The sequence below is a fragment of the Bos indicus genome, chromosome 21, assembly GCF_029378745.1.
Source record: "Bos indicus isolate NIAB-ARS_2022 breed Sahiwal x Tharparkar chromosome 21, NIAB-ARS_B.indTharparkar_mat_pri_1.0, whole genome shotgun sequence".
NCBI classification, from domain to species: domain Eukaryota; kingdom Metazoa; phylum Chordata; class Mammalia; order Artiodactyla; family Bovidae; genus Bos; species Bos indicus.
Window position 1 is genome coordinate 30955165 of NC_091780.1, and position 18393 is coordinate 30973557.

The 18393-nt window shown below is 48.1% G+C and overlaps 1 protein-coding gene across 3 annotated transcripts; it reads left to right on the top strand.

Moving 5' to 3' along the window:
* The first annotated feature begins 67 nt into the window (after nt 1-67).
* On the top strand, nt 68-16777 carry DNAJA4 (DnaJ heat shock protein family (Hsp40) member A4). Of its 3 annotated transcripts, none has more exons than XM_070775318.1 (8): nt 68-299; nt 671-809; nt 6653-6833; nt 8781-8885; nt 9793-10020; nt 10953-11183; nt 14506-14606; nt 14801-16777. In XM_070775318.1, exons 1-8 carry the CDS (start codon nt 220-222, stop codon nt 15014-15016), a joined length of 1281 nt encoding a protein of 426 aa, XP_070631419.1. In that variant the 5' UTR covers nt 68-219; the 3' UTR covers nt 15017-16777. The 3 variants fall into 3 exon arrangements, with proteins under 3 accessions (XP_070631419.1, XP_070631420.1, XP_070631421.1); XM_070775319.1 differs by lacking the exon at nt 68-299 and adding an exon at nt 387-519; XM_070775320.1 differs by lacking the exons at nt 68-299; nt 671-809 and adding an exon at nt 1568-1695.
* The last annotated feature ends 1616 nt before the right edge of the window (nt 16778-18393 follow it).

The following is an 18393-nucleotide window of genomic DNA, read 5'->3' on the forward strand; positions in this document are numbered from 1 at the left end:
CACACCCCCAGGGAGAGGCCGGGTGGGGAACGCGGGGCGCAGCCCTCCCAGTCCAACCCCCTGGGGCAGGGTTCCCGCGAACGCTGCCCTTCAGGCCACCCGATCCTCGAGCCGGCCAGATCCACGGACCCGCGGAAGGGAAAGGGGACGGCCTCGGGTCGGCGGGACGGCCGTCGGAAGGCGCCCTCCACGCCGAAGCCGTCTTCCAAACACCCGAACATGGCCCGGGGCGGCAGTCAGCACTGGAGCTCCGGAGAGTCAGACGGGCAGCCGGAGGAGCAGACGACCGAGGATACCGGGTGAGCCGGAGGGGTGTCGCGCCGGGCCGGGGCGTCGGGAGTCCAGGCCGAGAACCTGCAGCCGCGCCCCAGCCCACCAGGTCCAGGCGCCGCCGGAACCTCCGCGAAGGTTCTGGGCCTTTGTGGCGTCACTGTCTCCTTGCGGAACCTTCCGCCGGCGCCGAATAAAACCCGCCGCGGAGGAGCCGGCGGCTCGAGTGCGGCGGTGCCGGGCGCGGAGGTCGGCCCGGCGCGGGCGGACGGGAGGGCGGGGGCGGCGGCGGCGGCTGCGGCCGTGACCGTGACGCGCGGGCGGGCGGCGGGGGCGCGGGCCAGGGGCCCGGCGGGGGCGTCCGGGGCTCGCTGACCGTCCTGCCCGCCCCACCCCGCAGAGACAAGATGGTGAAGGAGACCCAGTACTATGACATCCTGGGGGTGAAGCCCAGCGCCTCCCCGGAGGAGATCAAGAAGGCCTATCGGAAGCTGGCGCTCAAGTACCACCCAGACAAGAACCCGGATGAGGGCGAGAAGGTGCTGGCCGGGCTCGGGGCGGCGCGGGCCGGGCTCGCGTGGGGCCCGCCGTCAATTATTCAGCCCGCAGCTCGGGGGCTGTGAATTATTGAAGGCGGCGGGGAACCCGAGCCACGCTTGTTGATGAGGCGGTCGCCAGGTGCCGCGCGCATCCCGCCGCGGGGCCGGGCTGGGGCCTGGGGTGGCCCGAGGCCGAAGGGGGCGCGGCGCGGTCAGATGGAGGGCACTTCGCCGAGCCCCAGGCTCGCAGGGCGGAGTATCGGGACTGGTGACCCCTGGCGACTCCCCGCTCGGCCCATTAATTCCTCTGTTCGCTCCACAAGTGTTTAGGGGGCGCCTCCGAATGCCGGGGAGGGCCGGGACGGAAACGTGAGGGGCCCGTTCTCCTAGGGTTTGCGGACATTACTCTAGGAAAGGCTGCCAGCACGCAGGGAAACTGAGGCACATGCGATCAGAAGTTGTGTTCCTGCTGGGAACGACTGGATTTGAATTAGTCTTGTTCTGGTTTTCCCTGTTGATGCACAAGCCTTGGAGATGAATTTCTTTAATCTGAACTAGGACCTTGGACATCCCGGTGTCCCTCTGGAGAATGGCTGACTGAGTTTGTCCTGTGTGCCTGTCTCCTGCTTGATCAAGGTTGTCAGACACTGAATAATCACCTTTTCTTTATTAAACAGGGACACGGAGATCTTTAACCTGACACATCATTTTATATGAACATTCCAGGTTTTCTGTGACTGATGACCCGCAGTTGACCCTAAGGACCAATAATAGGCTGAAAAATGCTCTGCACACATAAATGAAAGGCCTAAATGAAACTTTTTCATCCTGTTCATAGAAGAATCAACCTGCTTTTTATGCCCAAGGAGGCTCATTACCCACCAGAGTAGGTGATTAGAAGCATGAGGCATTTATCCTTGGGAAAGCTTATTGGCCTTCTCACTCCTCCTCTGACTTCTTGCTGTTGTCTTATAAAACCTGGGATGTCCTGGATGGTTGTTGGGAGGTGGGGTTTTGTAGTAGGTGATAGCGATGACACTTGGGCCACTTCTGAGGCCGTAGTTCACTCGTCTAGCACTTAGACTTGCCCGAAACAGCGCTAGTATCAAAATACCTGTCTGTGGGAGCGTTTGCAAGCTGGAGAAAGCTGCCTAAGAAGGTTGGCTGGGTGGCAACAGTGATAGAATGTTTATATTTAGCCACATGTGCCGAGTGTGGCTGTCACAAGTTTAAAATGCTTTCCTGTAAGACCATTTGTCTGTTACTTGTGTTCTTTCTCATCTATATTTAGGTGGCTTACTGTAGCTTTGAAAGTCACTGGCTTTTTATGTAGTGTTGGTGATTCATGGATTTGTTCCCTATATTCATTGTAGGCTGTTTGTGAGAACATCCTTTAAGGAGAGCACAGCCAGGCTTCTAATTTCACGTTTCAGGGGCAGCGTGTGGGACAGTCTCTGACCCCGGTTCAGGTCAGATCTCAGAGCGCTGTCCAAGCGTAAGTCATGGCTGTACGCCTGCAGTTGGAGTCAGTCGGCTGCTGGTGTTCTGAAGCTTTTTTTAAAATTAGACTTGACCGGTAATACATTTCTGTAGGTGTTGCCTTGCATATATGTATACCTGTCTGAGCAGAGGTGGTTGATTTGTTTTAAACTAATATTTACAACCAGGTATTGAATTAGTGTCATGTAAATGAGGCTCTTGAAGGGTCTGACAGGTCCCTTTCAGCTTAGGGGGGTGGGGGAGGGGTTCTGTGATGTTTCAGGAATACAGTACTTCTCTGTCCCCACCATCCATGAAGGGGATAAAGCCCTTTAATTTAGTTCTCAGCTAAAACTTCTTCCAGGGGACTGCCTCTGACCATAGTGTGAACCACTTGTCCTCAACCTTCTTTATTATGCTGCCCATATTCCCCAGCAACGAAAGGGGTTGAGGAGACTGGGGACACAGTTTATAGAAACTCTACTATGGGTTGCCTAGAGAGGACTCATGCGTTCGTTCACCAGACATCTCCTTTCTGGGCCTTCTGTGTACTGGGCACAGCGTGTAGGCCTTTGCTTTTGTGTGCAAGTCTAAATAGTTCTTGTCTACTTTATCTGCCATAGGCAGAACCTTTTTTGTTTTTTTCCTGCTAAGTTAGTCACTGTATTAACATCTCTTCCAAAATAGACTAAGCCAGTCCCTTCCTCCTTGCCCCGGGCCACTGAGGAGGCTGCTGGGTGTTGGTCTTTGTTTTGTGCCTTGTTGTCCTGTGTTGCTAAGCACTGGGTGCCTGTGTTTGATGTCAGGTGCCCTGTGTGGAGTCTCTACTTTTCTGCAGCTGGTTTTCTGAAAGAGACACAGGCAGTGTGTCGGTCAGGGAGTCCCTTTCGGGGGCCGTGACTGGGGTTAGAGTCGTCGCTGTTAACCCCAGCCAGCTTTAGAGATGAGTTTGCTCTTTTGGCCAATTTCATCATAACTTTTAGTTTGAATGACAGACATGCAAATTCAAAAATGTTAAGAGGGCAGCACTGTACAGGAAATGTCAGGATATTGAGGAAAACCCACCAAGTACACATGAGCCTAACTGCTGTCGCTGTGCTTCCTTCCAGCCTTTTTCCAGCGTGATTGTATAAGGGCATCCGGGCACAGAGGTCTTTTTCCCTCACCAGTTAATATTTTACCGTCAATGCTTTCCCAAGTTGCTGCATAGTCTCTAAAGCCATTTTTCCAGCTGCATAATAATCTTATTAAAAGTCCTATGGCAGGGACTTCCCTGGTGGCCCAGTAGTTAAGAATCTGCCTTCCAATGCAGGGCATGAAGGTTGTTGGATCCTTGGTCAGGGGACTAAGAACCCACATGCCACAAGGCTGTGAATCCCACATGCTGCAACAGAGACCAAAGAAAAAAAAACCAAAACAGTCCTATGACAAATTATTACTGTCTGAAAGGTGAGCTGGACAGAGTACTAATCTCCTGCTGTGAGAACGGGGTCAGGCACGGCCCTGAATTAGACTGGAGTGCTGAGACCCCCAGGGTTGTGGGAGCCCCATGCCCACATGAGATCTGGCTTCTGGTTGAATGCCACAAGGAAAAGGGCATTCCTTTTCCTTTGTAGATTAGTCATCTGTTCTGTTAAGACCAAGTGTCTTTTCAAGTATCCATAATATTTGGTGAGCGTTTCTAGTGGACATGAAGTGTATTTACCTAGTGAGTATTGACCTAGTGACTATACTTACCTAGTATATTTAGCTAGTGACTATACTTACCTAATATATTTAGCTAGTGACTATACTTACCTAGTATATTTAGCTAGTGAATATACTTCAGGAAGTATATTTACCTAGTGCAGACCCCAGGAACTCTCTCGGGGCAGCCTGGCCTGATTGCTTTCTGATCTTCCGTGCCTCGCACCTCATCCCTAAACCTTCTTTTTCTGCTGTGGAAGGGAGTAGTGGTGAGTGCTACCTCTTTCTTTACAGAAATGGTGTGCAAGAATCAATATATCAAAAGACCTAACTACCTTGAGTATGACTCTGATGTCTCTGAGACAGTTTTTTAAATTACCCAGTTGTTAGCTATTACTTTTTAGCTATCATCTATTATTTATTATTACTTATTAGATTTCCATCCGGGATCTGCAGTACAGGAGAAAACCTAGTGTCTCTGTGATTTCCATACTTGTATATTCAGAGCACTTTTTTTCCTGCATGCTTTCTGGAGCCAGCTGCATTATAGGATGTTTATATAGACATCTGTCTCACAGACTAAACCATACCTCTGAAGAACCAAGACTCTGTCTCATTTATTCATTTCTCAATTCCCAGAATCGAGCCATTCATGTAACAAGTATTTCCCAAGTGCCTTCTACATGCTCGGCAGCGTTTTAGGTTTGGGGATATGCTAGTGGACACAGCTGACCTAACTCCCTGTCCTCAGGGAACTGACATTGCAGTGGGGGACACAACCCCAACAGTAAGTGCTCAGGTGTTGGGGAACAGTGAGGAGGCCGGTAAAGCCCAAGCAGAATTTCAGGGAGCTGGAGGCAGTGGTGTCAAGTTGAGCTTGCAGATGGGAATAAGAATTAGGTTTTACTCCAAGTGAAATGGGCCCCTTGAAAGGCTCAAGGCAGAGGGTTGACATGATTAGCTGGCAAGTTCTGGCTGCTGTGTGCAGAAGACTGAAAGCCGGGGTGAGGGTGGAAGGTGGGAATCCACTGGGAAGTCACTGCTGTTATCCAGGCCAAGAGGGTGCCTGTGCCTGGGCAGGCATAGTGATGGTGAGAAGGGATGGATTTTGGATATTTTGTAGTGATTTATATTAAAAACTTCTCTGTATCTACAGAGAAGATAAGAATGGTACAACAAACGTGTGTTTCTTTCACCCACTTTCACTGATTATAAATATGTTGCCACATTTGCTTTCCCCATCTCTATTACTATTTGCTAAAGCTTTGGAAAGTAAGTTGCACACATCATAACCTGTCAGCCCTAAATGTTTCTCCTGGGAAAACAGTATCTTTTATATAACCATAGTTATGTAAACCATAGCCAGACTCCTCTATCCATGGGATTTTCTAGGCAAGAATACTGGAGTGGGTTGCCATTTACTCCTCCAGGGGATTTTCCCAACCCAGGGATCGAACCGGCATCTCCTGCATCAGCAGACGGATTCTTTACTACTAGCACCAACTAAGAAGCCCCACATAACCATAGTACCGTTATCAAATTAACATTGAGAAATTATCCAATTAACATTGAGAAAAAATTCCTGTTTTTCCGGTTGTTCCAATGTCCTTTGTAGCCATTTTTTTCTCCAGTGTAAGATTCAACACAGGATCCAATTCAGGGTCACACGTTACATTTCGTTTTCCTGTCTTTTAGTTTTGCAATGTGTGCGTGCATGCATGCTAAGTCACTCCAGTCATGTCTGATTCTTAGCGACCCCATGGATTGTAGCCTGCCAGGCTCCTCTGTCCATGGGATTCTCCAGGCAAGAATACTGGAGTGGATTGCCATGCCCTCCTCCAGGGGATCTTCCCAACCCAGGGATTGAAACCGGGTCTCTTAAGTCTCCTGCATTAGCAGGCAAGTTCCTTACCCCTAGTGCCACCTGGAGTTTTGCTACTTCAGTTTGGGTTCTCTGATTCTTTTCTTACAATTGGATTACAAGGTATAGTTTTGACAGACTTGGGTGTTTTGTCTGTCTTAGGGCACTGGAAATAGACTTTTGAAGGTAGCATCAGAAGGATTTGTTGACAGATGAGATGTGAGGGAGAGGAAATGAGGTTTTGGCATTGTCAATAAGTGAGATATGGGGGAGACTGCAAGGGGGGAGACTGCAAGAGGGGAGGGACTTTGAGGGGCGATCAGGACAGTTTTATGCACGCTGTCTGCAGCCCAAATGCGGAGTGTTGCTCACAAAATGTTTGTAGTCAAATTTCATGCTAGTGAACTAGGAAAGCAGCCCTCCTGAGCTGGAAAGCCAGCAGTATGCTGGGAGCTCTGGGCCTTTTCTGGTTGTAGGTTAAGCCCTGGCCTGGTCTCATGGCATCTTAATTCTGCTCCACTTCTTCCTGTCTGGTGCAGCCCAAGGAGGCAGAAAGTCCTTCCTACTGCTCTGTATCCTTTACCCTCTGCAGAGAGGCAGTGGTCCTGCCTCTCATCCTGTAGTAATGCTTGCCCTATGTATCCCACGCTACAAGGGGATTGAATGGAAAAGTCAGGTTCCAAATAACCTTATAGACCCACCAGTTTGGGGGGTTGGATGCAGAATCCCTTTGTTATTGCATTTGTATGGTGAGTTTGCTTCGTAAACAACTCAAATCTTCTCTCTCTCTCTTTAATCTTTTTTTTTTCTTTTAAAGTTTAAGCTCATATCCCAGGCATATGAAGTGCTTTCAGATCCAAAGAAAAGGGACATTTATGACCAGGGTGGCGAACAGGCCATTAAGGAAGGAGGCTCAGGCAGCCCCAGCTTCTCTTCCCCCATGGACATCTTTGACATGTTCTTTGGTGGCGGAGGACGGATGGCTCGAGAGAGAAGAGGTAAATAAAGACATTAAGCAAGTTTTTGTTTCCAAATTGTATGTGTTACTGGAATCAGGAGGGATCTTGCCTTAAAAGGGTGTAGTTACCGTGTTTGGGAAATCATTAACTTTAAGTAGTTCATCACTTGCCTAGTATCCAGAGGCTCTTAGTACAGCTAGTAGTTAATTGCCTGACGCTCTCCAAACCCCACATATAAAGGAGCAGATGGTGAATTCCCTGGTGGTCCAGTGCTAAGGATTCTGCCCTTTTACTTTCGGGGCCTGGGTTCAATTCCTAGTTGGGGAACTAAGGTCCCCCAAGTGGTGTGCTCCACCCCCCGACCCACCCCCACAAAGGAGCAAATGGTGGTGAGAAGGAAGGAGGAAGGTCAAGATTACCTTGCCCTCCTTTTCTCTTCTGTTGGGGTCAGACTCCCAGTGTCCTAAGAGCCGTGATGGCCGCTCCTGTGGTTAGTGCTGATGACTCTGCCGAGCGCGCGCCTCCTCCCTGAGTCTCCTGACCCGGTGGGGCCGGCGGGCTCTGTTTCTGGCTGGTGTTCTGTCATTCAGGGTGCAGCGTCATTTCCTCAGCCTCCTCAGGAGATTCTCTGGTAACAAAATTCACCCCTTGATGTTTGAACATCTTTGTAAAAGAAACTACCTTGCCCATCTCTTCAGAATGCATTAGGACTAGCAGCTTCATCCCCAGAGGTGAATGAGGAACTTAGCTCTTGGTGGAATGGTCCCAGGGCTCTGTTTTTTAATTCTGGGGTTTGTTCTTCCTAATTTTTCTATCTCTTACCTCATGACAGGCTCTAGCTGTCACCTCTGACTATTACCAGTGGTCTCTTATAGCCTCCTTCCCCTGTCCAGCTTACAGTTGGTACTCTGCTTTAGATCTCAAAACCAGATAGATAGCCAAGCTTATTTCAATCCTGAATGAAATCAAAATAAACAATCTCTGCATTGAGGTTTAAGAAGGGTTGTTTGGTGTCAACAAGAGGCCCCTGGATGAGTAAGGCTATACCAATTCTCACATTATAATTGACTTTGGGCTTTGAAAACCTTGGCTGTCAATTCTGTGAATATAGTGTGCTAAAAATCATGAAGTGTTTATTAGGCAAAAATCTTTACCCTGTTGTCTGGGTGCATTGCCTGCTCATATAATTGACAGTGTGGATGTGATTAAAACCTTTGGGTACCCTCTTGCCCAGCTCTCTCACTGTCTTGAGATGAACAACTTCACACCCTTAATTAGTCATCTCTCAAGGTTGACAGCCAATAGCCAAGGACAGCATCTCAGTCCTTGATGTGAGGACTCATCTCAGTCCATCTCTCAGACCTCGAGAGCCCTGTGGGCGGCAGAGGGGACCTGATGCTGTGGATCCTGAGAGGCTGGGATGGCACCAGAGCAGACAGATGCCCTCCCTGAAGATGAAAGGCCACTGTCCTGCGTGAACAGACAAGATTTCCACAGATGAAAGAGTTTGCAGTCAGTCACAAGTCACAGAAGGGCTTAAAAAGTAAAGGGCATTATGTTCAAGAAAGAGTTTCAGTAGAAGGTCCAGAGTCTGACTTCGTGTGTCATCTGTAAGGAAAGGTCTCTCTTCCTGGGAACCTGCTTCACCAGTCTCACTGGTTAACATAATGGGCTTCCTCATTGATCTCTCATTCTCAGATTTGTTTTTAGAAAATAAAGATGGAAAGTCTTTGTTGACATCTATAAATGACTGAATAATTAACTCATAGCTGGAAAAGATATTAGTTCTCATATTGGCAGAGGGCCAGAAGGATGGGCCAGGTGTAACTGAAGCTTTGCCTCCCCCAGGGAAGGGGATGAATGAATGACAACAGGCACAGTCTGAGTCTCTGGAGATTTCATACAACTAAAGGTCATATAGGTGGTGTTTAATACAGTGGTACATCTGATACAGTATTGCTAATTGGTTTCTTTCTCCTCCGTAAGGCAAGAATGTGGTACATCAGTTGTCTGTAACTCTTGAAGATTTATATAATGGAGTCACAAAGAAATTGGCTCTCCAGAAAAATGTAATTTGTGAGAAATGTGAAGGTAAGGATTCATTTCTGAATGAGTCTCATAGCTCTGGTTCCTCAGATCTGGAAACAATTCTTATTGTTTTACAATTCAGAGAAAAACAATTGATCTTTTCAGATATGAAGGTCAGAAATTACAAACAGGTGGCCTGAGGGCCAAACCCATTTTATGTGGCCCTGTACATCTTTTCTTTGGCTTGCACATTTATTTAATGTGTTGTCAATTATTTTAAAAATATAAAAATGAAGATAGTTCACCCAGCCCTAGGGGTCAGCACACTTTTGCTGTAAAGGGCCAGATGGTAGATATTTTGGGCTCTGTGAGCCATACCGTGTCTGTCGTAACTATCGAACTCTTAGTGCAGAAGCAGCCATAGACAGGAAATAAACAGATAAATAAACAGATGATGCACCTGTCTTCTAATAAAGATTTATTTACAAAATCATGGAGCTGGCCATAGTTTACTGTCCTTGACTTAAACATAAATGTAATTAGCATGGGTTTTTTAAATCTTAATTTTTCAAGAAAAGTCAGATCCAGTGACTTCGTCACACGCTGTCCCACAGAGAAGTGGCTGGGCTGGGTAGCCGCTCCTATGGGCAGGGATGTGTTCTCCAGCCTCCACGGTCACGTGTAGGCATGGGTGTTTTTCCACCCTGGGGTGGAAGAAAATAGTTGGTGACGTTAAAGTGATGAATTTGCCTTGGCACAGCCAAAACCACAAATATTTGCAATCACATGTTAATATCTGGATATTGTCTGCTTGGCTAGAATCATCCAGACTCTCCCACATGGCTTTTTATGATTGTGAATAGAATTCAAACCACAGTGTCCAGTTTCATGGCTCATCACCCTTCTGTGGTGGCGTCCAGCAGAGCCTCTTTTAAGGGAAGAGTACAGCCTCGTTCCTGTCTCCCTGCAGGCGTTGGTGGGAAGAAGGGGTCTGTGGAGAAGTGCCCGGTGTGCAAGGGGCGAGGGATGCAGATTCACATCCAGCAGATTGGGCCGGGCATGGTGCAGCAGATCCAGACCGTGTGCATCGAGTGCAAGGGCCAGGGCGAGCGCATCAACCCCAAGGACCGCTGCGAAAGCTGCAACGGTGCCAAGGTCATCCGAGAGAAGAAGATTATCGAGGTACACGTGGAGAAAGGTGAGGCAGCGCAGCACGAGCACCCCAGGCTGGCAGAAGTGCCCCTCAGGTGCTGAGTATGGAGCACGCAGGTTAGGTATCAGGGAGAGGAGCCACAGCACAGCTGGAGTTTAGATACCCTTAGTGTGGGCCATCAATTCTTCCGATCCAAAGCAATTTCTTTTTAAGGTTTTCCAATGCTCCAGAAGTCACTTGACCTTGATTTTGGTTAATTGCCCTCGCTTGCAATTCTCAAGCCATCCTTTAGAGTCATTTGGAGTGCTCTTGCTAGTGGCTTTTATCGTGCATTGGCTGTGAGAGCTCATGTACGTCTTCACAGCTGTGAGTCCCTTTCCTCCACACATTTCCCCTCTGTTGCAGCAGATTCTCCCAAATCCAGCACCTTCCCCCTGCTATTCATTTTGCCTAGGGACATCATTTTAAGGGCTTTTCCCCTCTTAGCTATTCCCCTGATTATTTTGTATCTTTCTAATCCAGAGAATATATTTAAGGTGAGAGATGAGACCAAAGTACACAGTTCAGTACCCAAACCAACACCCAGGCTGAGGGACTTGGCTCTGGGCCTGGGTGCACAGAGACTTGTTAGAGCACTGCTTGTGCATCAGCAAGCGGACGTGTGTTCACAGCGCGCTGTCAGCTGTGGTGTCGGGGCCTGGCAGACAGTGCACGGTTGCACGGTGCTCGAGGTGGCAGCCTCGTTTCCCATTCTCCCTGCTTTACGTTTGGCTGAGGACCCAGGATATGTGGAGTGGAGTGGGCCTCTTTGTCAGTGGTATTCCTAGCCACCACTCCCAGCCCCAGGCCTGCACAAAGTTGGGAGGTTTGATGAGTAAAGAACCCCCCAAAGGGCTCTGTGAGCCTTCTTCAAAAGCTTTGTTGAAAGTATGGTTTTTAAAAGAAATGGCTAATCAGAAAGGGATGATGTTTCATAGGTATGAAGGATGGGCAAAAGATACTATTTCATGGAGAAGGAGATCAGGAGCCCGAGCTGGAGCCTGGTGATGTCATAATTGTGCTTGATCAGAAGGATCATAGTGTCTTTCAGAGACGAGGCCATGACTTGATCATGAAAATGAAAATTCAGCTTTCCGAAGCCCTTTGTGGCTTCAAGAAGACGATAAAAACACTGGATGATCGAGTCCTTGTTATTACATCTAAATCAGGTAATGTTTCAAATGTGTGTTTCGTTGTAGTTCTGTGTGTTTGGCCTGGTGATCCTGGCAACTTAACCTTGGTTTCACATTCAAGTTAGTGTGACTTGATTTTTTGTAAATTTAAAGTCATCAGTAGAGACTCAAGAATTTTGTCAATTTCTTTTATAGTTTGCTTGAAAAAAAATTCAGAGTTGGAATCTATGGGGATCTAAAATTTTACCTGGAACCTGCCAATCTGACTTAAAATTTAAAAAAAATTAACTTTTGTGTAATAAAACACAGCTGATAATAGGTGGTTTTTTTCCCTATCACGTGGTGATCTGTGCTGATTCATCCACATTCCTCGAGCCTCTGTGTTGCGATTACATATGAGACGTTTTAAAATAGAATATTCCTGAAAAAAGGGCATCGCCTGCCAGCTTACCCTTGGTGGCATCTAGAGAACTGCTTATCTGCACACGTGCACCGGAGCTGGAGGGAGCTGCCTCTGAACCAGAAGGATTCTCACGGGCCTGAGAGTTCAGCCTGTCAGCACGTGTCTAGATGCCAGGCTCCCAGTTCCCAGGAGGGCTAGTGCTCGCTGCAGCTAGGGCCTCAGAGCACCTGCCTGGAAGGGGCCATGGGGAGAGGGGAGAGAGACCAGGCTGGGACGCTCGACTTGTAGCTGCCTGTGAACAGCACTTCAGGTCAGTTGTCCATGTCAAAGAGTGTCCACATGGGTGCAGTGGTGGCTGAGCCACCCAGATGTTCTTGACCCCATCACTGGCCATGAGCAGTGCTGTTCTGGTCCCCTCGCTGGGCACAGGGTTACTGGGGAGTCTGACTTTTCATGTGGGCATCTGAGATTTAAAGCTAGATGGGATGGGTTCAGGGCTGGGCTTGGAGGTAGCCAGCGAGTGAGCCTATCCAGCAGCAGTGGAAATAATCAAGACCCTGCAGTCCAGTGGGGTGAGCCACCTGGTCTCCCCGACCACCTTCCGGGCCTTTCTTCCTCTGTATCCATTTCTCTCTTCCCTTTTCTGGCCTGTTCTCTTTCTCTGCCACTTTCCTCTTCGGCTTTTTCTGTTTCTTCCTTTTCTGGGTATAGATGAAATGGAATTATATACCCCAGTCTTAATCAGAGGTTTTCTTTTGTCTTTTACATTTGGAAACAATTTCAAATTTAACAAAAAGTTGTGAAAATAAAAGTAGCACGAGGACCACCGATACATGGTTTGCCTGTTGTTAAAATCTTAGCATTTGGTTTTTTGTTCTGTTTGCATACAGATCTACTTAAGGATTGAGGAAAAGCACTGCACTGTAATACAAATATCCATGAAAAACTTAAATACAGCATCTTCCTTTAGATTCCATTTGTAAGCCTCCCAAGGTACCCAGTTCCTCCCCTCACTTGTGTAGGAAAGTTTGAGGATTGTAGTTTGCACAAAGCCCTAGGTTGTGAGTGGGTGTGTGCCCAAGACCCCTGGTATCATGTCCAGTGTCCCCTAACATTACCTCACCCCTTATTCCAGCCCTTCTGGAAATAGGAGCTGGGTGGCATCTTTGGGATGCTGTGTGACTTCTTTGGGAAAGCTCATCCTTGGCCGAGCTCCCTGGAGCTGGGGCCCGTGCCATGGGATGGGAGCCCAGGGCTCCTTGCTGTCTCCCAACTAATCCCAGCCACAAGGACAGGAGAGAGGAGGCGAGCCGCAGAGGGAGAAAGTGGTGAACCCTGAGAAACCCATTTCTTTGCTTAGTTACAAGGAGGGCAGGGTGTCCGGGAAACCTCCTGCTGGAGATTTCGCTTGTTTTTTCGTTTTGCCCATTTATCTTTTTTTTTTTTTTTGAGTCCTCTCCTTTTCTCTTCAGCTCTTCTTCTGTTGTTTTGGCTTATTTCTCTTTCCTTCGTTTCCTCTTCCTTCTTTTCCTATTGTACTGCCTTCCTCGTTAGAGCCCCTTAGGCTGTCTTGAAAATGGCTGAGAATGAGGAGATTAGAGAAAAAAGCGCCTTAAGAGCTTCAGCAGGTTGTGATCCCCCTGACTGAAGGCGGAGCTGTACCTCCCAGAAGAGTCAAAAGTCATCCTCTTTTCCCTGTCTTACATGTGGTTGTCCATACTTGGTCCCAGGGTTTCCTTGCCCTCAGAGAGTTAAAGCAGAAGCCTGAGGAGCTGTGCTGAGAGCAATAAGAAGTGACACCTGATAGGAACAGAGAGACAGAAAGCTATTTAAAAACAAAATGAAAACCATGACAAGCCCAGTAGCATGGGGCTGTTTGGCTAAGGCTGCCATCAGCAGCTCTAAGGGCCCTGTGTGAGCCACACAGCCCTGTGCTGAATGACCCTCAAGAATAGAGTCCTCCACATGCTTTATTTTGAAAAATTCCCATGAGATACTTCAATAGATCTCTGGAGAGCATTCATCCAGGAGAGTGGGATGCTGAATAAATAAGTGTTTGCCCCCACCCCCCGTTCATATTTTTCCTGGGTATTTATTTCTTTACCCATTTTCATTACTGAGCTGAAAGGCATACTTAAAAAAAAAAAGAAACCCTTTTATCTCTCTTCATATTTGGAAGGAAAAAATATTTTAAAATTTGGGATGAACCAAGTGCTCTGGTGGAGAAGGAAATGGCATCCCACTCTAGTACTCTTGCCTGGAGAATCCCAGGGACAGGGGAGCCTGGTGGGCTGCCGTCTATGGGGTTACACAGAGTCAGACATGACTGAAGCGACTTAGCAGCAGCAGCAAGTGCTCTGTGGGTGCTGAACTCCCATGATACCTTCTGAAAAAGTGTAGAAACGTCAGACCCAGCAAGTGCAAGCCGGGCCAGCTCCATCCCACGGGTGTGTGAGGAGACCTCTGTGCCTTTTGAGCTCCCTGCCAAGGAGGCTAGCTCTCCTGCTGGGCTCCTTCGAGGCCGATTCTTGCTCCAAGCTCTGCTCGAGTCTGTGAGGAGGAGAATCTCCTCCCACTCATGGGAAAGTCATTTTGTAATATCTGAAGAGGCAGGCTAACATAATAGCCCTGTTTTCCCAAACTGAGTGTTGATTCCTAGTTCACGTTTTTAAACCTGCTTTATGATGGAGGCTCCAGCCCCTTCTCCTTGGATACACTGCAGGATCCCAGCACATGGATCAGAGAGTGTTCCACTCCCACCCTCCTCTCATCCCCTTTGCCCAGCCAGTTCCTCTGACAGGGACCATTTTGGCTGGGACCAGCTTTCTAGTCAGATGCTCCATGACCCCTGCCTTAGCCTGCTGCTGTGACGGTGCTCGGGCCTGCCCCAGGCTCCAGGCCGTTGTCCGTCTTCATATTTCATAAGTAAACCTTTTGTGTGTGTGTGTGTGACAGGTGAGGTGATAAAGCACGGGGACCTGAAATGTGTACGTAATGAAGGAATGCCGATCTACAAATCACCTCTGGAGAAAGGGATTCTGATCATACAGTTTTTAGTAAGTACGTGTGTGTGTGTGTGTGTGTGTGTGTGTGTGTGAGTTTTTAGTAAGTACGTGTGTGTGTGTGTGTGTGTGTGTGTGTGTGTGTGTGTGTGTGTGTGTGTGTGTGTGTGTTATTCCCATGGGACATAAAATTAAATGCCTTAATTGGGAAGGGAAGAAACAACTTTTTCCCACCTCACTCTTTACAGGTTATTTTTCCTGAAAAACACTGGCTTCCCCAAGACAAGCTTTCCCAGCTGGAAGCTCTGCTCCCACCTCGACAGAAAGTCAGGATTACAGAGGACATGGATCAGGTGGAGCTGAAGGAGTTTAATCCCAACGAGCAGAACTGGCGCCAGCACAGGGAAGCCTATGAAGAGGACGATGACGGGCCGCGGGCTGGAGTGCAGTGCCAGACGGCATGACGCGGCCCCGTACAGCGTGGCCTGGCGGGACTAGCACATCATGAATGTAAAGTTGGCACAATGAAAAATGGCATCGCTTTAACGGCCTCGTGTTTGGGGAGTCCTGTGTATGTGTTCAGCATTCTCAACTGCTGAGTGTCTTTTGGTTTTTCTTTTGTTTTTCTTTTGGTTGTAACTTAAGTTATAGCTTAATTTATATTTAAATGTTTTAAGTGTAAATCACTAGTCTGCATATGGAATCTGTTTATTTACATTTTCAGGATGTTTTTGAGATGCCAGTGAACGCACTGACACTTTGTGCTTCTAGTGGCTTTGCCATAATTCAGTTCCACCAATAAAGCACAGCCCAGACAGGAGCACTCAGCCCCCGAGCAAACCTCCAGGCGCGAAGTGGGTGACCTGGCCCATGTCCAGCTCTGCAGTTTCTTCCCCTCCGCACCTGCCTCCCAAGGCAAAGTTACGGAGGGCATGATCTCAGGGCTGCTAATGTTACATTTCCGAATCTAGATTCTAGATGGTTCTCCTCAAGAATAAAAGCACATCTGTGGGCTGGATTTGGCTGCAGTGCCTGGCTCACACTGAGTGGGCTGCAGGGCCAACTCGGTTCCTACTGTCTTACGCCCTTGAGTGTTTGGAGTGGGGTGGGTCTGATCATCTCTTTTGGAAGCTTCCTGAGCCTTCCAGGCCTTGTGGTGAGGACAAACGAGTGTTTTAAATGAAACACTGATGATACTTTTGCCTGCGACCCCTGCACCTTGCCTTTTGTTTTCTGTTGACAGCGTTTGCAGTGCTGTTCCACCAAAGTGCTTACTTGTAAAGAAAATGAAACCATCCACATCCCCAGCAGCCTTAGTGCAGCAACAGAAGCCGTGGGAGATGCTGGTGACTCAGCCCCGTGGCACAGCCAGTCTCCCTGCCTGCCCAGTTATCCTGGATGACTTGAGGCTCTGGAAAGGCAGGGGACATCTCAGTGTTTTCCCTCATTCTCCCAGATTCAGCTCCCTTCCAAAGGATGGATGGTTCATCTCCTTGCACAGCCATATCACAAAGGGCTTCCTGCTCAAGGGATAAAGTTTCAGCGAAAACTTAAAAGTTCTACTCTGGACCGCAGTCTGTATGGGCTACCACTGTAAATGATAACTTGTTCAGAAAGATATTAGTTACTTGTTTACTCCTGGCAGGTAGACTACAATATAAATTTAGATTCCTCAACCTTCAGCTATTACTGCTCCTTTCCTTCGCATAACAGTCACAAAGAAAAACTGCTGCCTTCTCAGCTGCTGAGTTAAAGCAGAGGCCACTTTTCAGATCCACCCTTACTTGGTCATATAGTACCTGCAAGTCTGACTCAGACCAGGGACCTCGCCAGGAGGGCCAAAGGGCAGATCAGACCCATGGCAGGTAGGTTCAGCGGATGGACCCCACTCTAGCAGAACACAGCAGTGGTGGGTGGGCATAATTTACTCAAGAAAGGTACAGAAGGAGCCTGCCTGTCCCACTGACCATTAGTCAGGAAAGAAAATCTACTCTTCCAGCTAAGCCTGTATGAAAATCAGGTTACAAATGGACCACAACTCCAGGGTGTTCTGTTTCTGTGCTGTGACTTCCTGAAGAATTATTGCCAGAAAACTCCTGTAGTTGATGATAAGGCAAAATTGCATTCAGCTCCTTGTCATGTAAATGGGATCTGGAGGGTGTTGCTTAAAATTTATTCCACCTGTACATTTGTCACTTTAAAATTAAAATTGAGCTGGTATGAGACAGATGGTTTTGTTTTTATTTACTTTTATTTCCAATGACTAGTGCTAAGGTGCAAGTTTGCCTCATATTGGTTGATAAAATGGAATGAAGGTTCTGCTCTCATGGAGCTTATATTTGGGGTGGGGATAAATCCATCAGGCAATGATGACTGCAGTGACGAATGAGAATAACGGGAAAGGGGCGAGGGGAAGGCCTCTTACTGGGAGCGGACACCAGAGAACAACCTGAAAGCAGCAAGGCCTGTGGAAGTCTGAGGAAGGAACATCTGAGGAAGGCAGAGGAAATGGCCAGGGCTCTGTGGATATGATCTCGGGTGGCCTCAGGCTGCAGCATCTTGAAGTGGGGCTTGGGTTCCCAGAGATTGAGGTCAGGTCACGCAGGGAGAGCACCAAATCCTAACCACTGGACCAGAGGTCAATGCAAGGGGCCCTGGCCCTTTGGCTTTACAGAGAAGAATTTCCACAAAGGCAAAAAACAGTAAAGCAAGTAAAAAGCTGGTGGTGGGGGGGAAGTACAGTACGTGTAGATAGATACATGGGCAGACTCAGAGGAGAGTCCCTGAGTCACACTCTCCGGACAGTCTGAATGCCTTTTAAGGGGCATTTTTCTGGGTTTCCTTTGGCCAGTCATTTGGAGTTGCCCGGTTCACAGTCCATATTTGGTGTATCTCAGGATCTTCCTCTGTGTGTGCACACATCTCTTAGCCAAGATGGAGTCTACTGAAGAGGCTATGGGTACAACATCCCTTGACATCCCTCCCCTTTGACCTCCAAGGAGCCTTTCTGTGCATGTGTGGTCAGGGAGGTCGCCTGACTTGGAGAATGAGAAATATGTGGTATGACCAGGGCCCAGCTTCCTCCCTTAATAATCCTGCTCTTCTTGTCTTGGAGTTTCAGTCCACAGGGAATGAATCTCCAATTGCTTTACTCTGGTTGGGGGCCTGTCCACTTCCTGCCTCAGTTATAGGAAGGTGAACAAGGCAGAGGCAGGAGAGAGAAGAGAGGATGGGCTTGATTTAGGGTTGTGGGGAGTCTGGAGGGAAAGCACGGGACCTGACGTGAAGCATATGAGGTTACGATCAGTAAAAAGCAGCAAACTTCGGAGTGTTAGCTACTTACACCTCTCCTGTTACGTGCAGACCACGTCTCAAGTGGGCCACTGAGAAAACTGAAGTGTAGGAGCTCTGGGGTAACTGAAGCAGGGCTGGAGGCCAACCAGAGTAGGTACAGGCTTGAGCCTGTAAACACCACCAGCAGGTTACAGGCTTCTCTAAAATTAACAGGGTGAAAAAGAGTGTGGCACGGGGCATTTTTAATCTACCAAATAGAAGAATGCTCAGACAGGACTAAAGAATGTTCCCACCCAGTCAAATAACCTGTTTCTTTCAGGATCACATTCTAAAATAGATTAGCCTCCTATCACAGCCTCTGCACGGCTCATCCCCTGGAAGGGTGAGCCTAAATTTCTATCCTGGGGAGTTTAGTACATGCCTGGATGTCCTCTTTCCTGAGGCAGTACTCACTGTCACAGAATGATGACAACTCCTCTTACTGCTCTATTAGTAACAGGGCAAATGAGAAAGAAGCTTGTTGAAGAACATGAGTGTTTGTATTAAG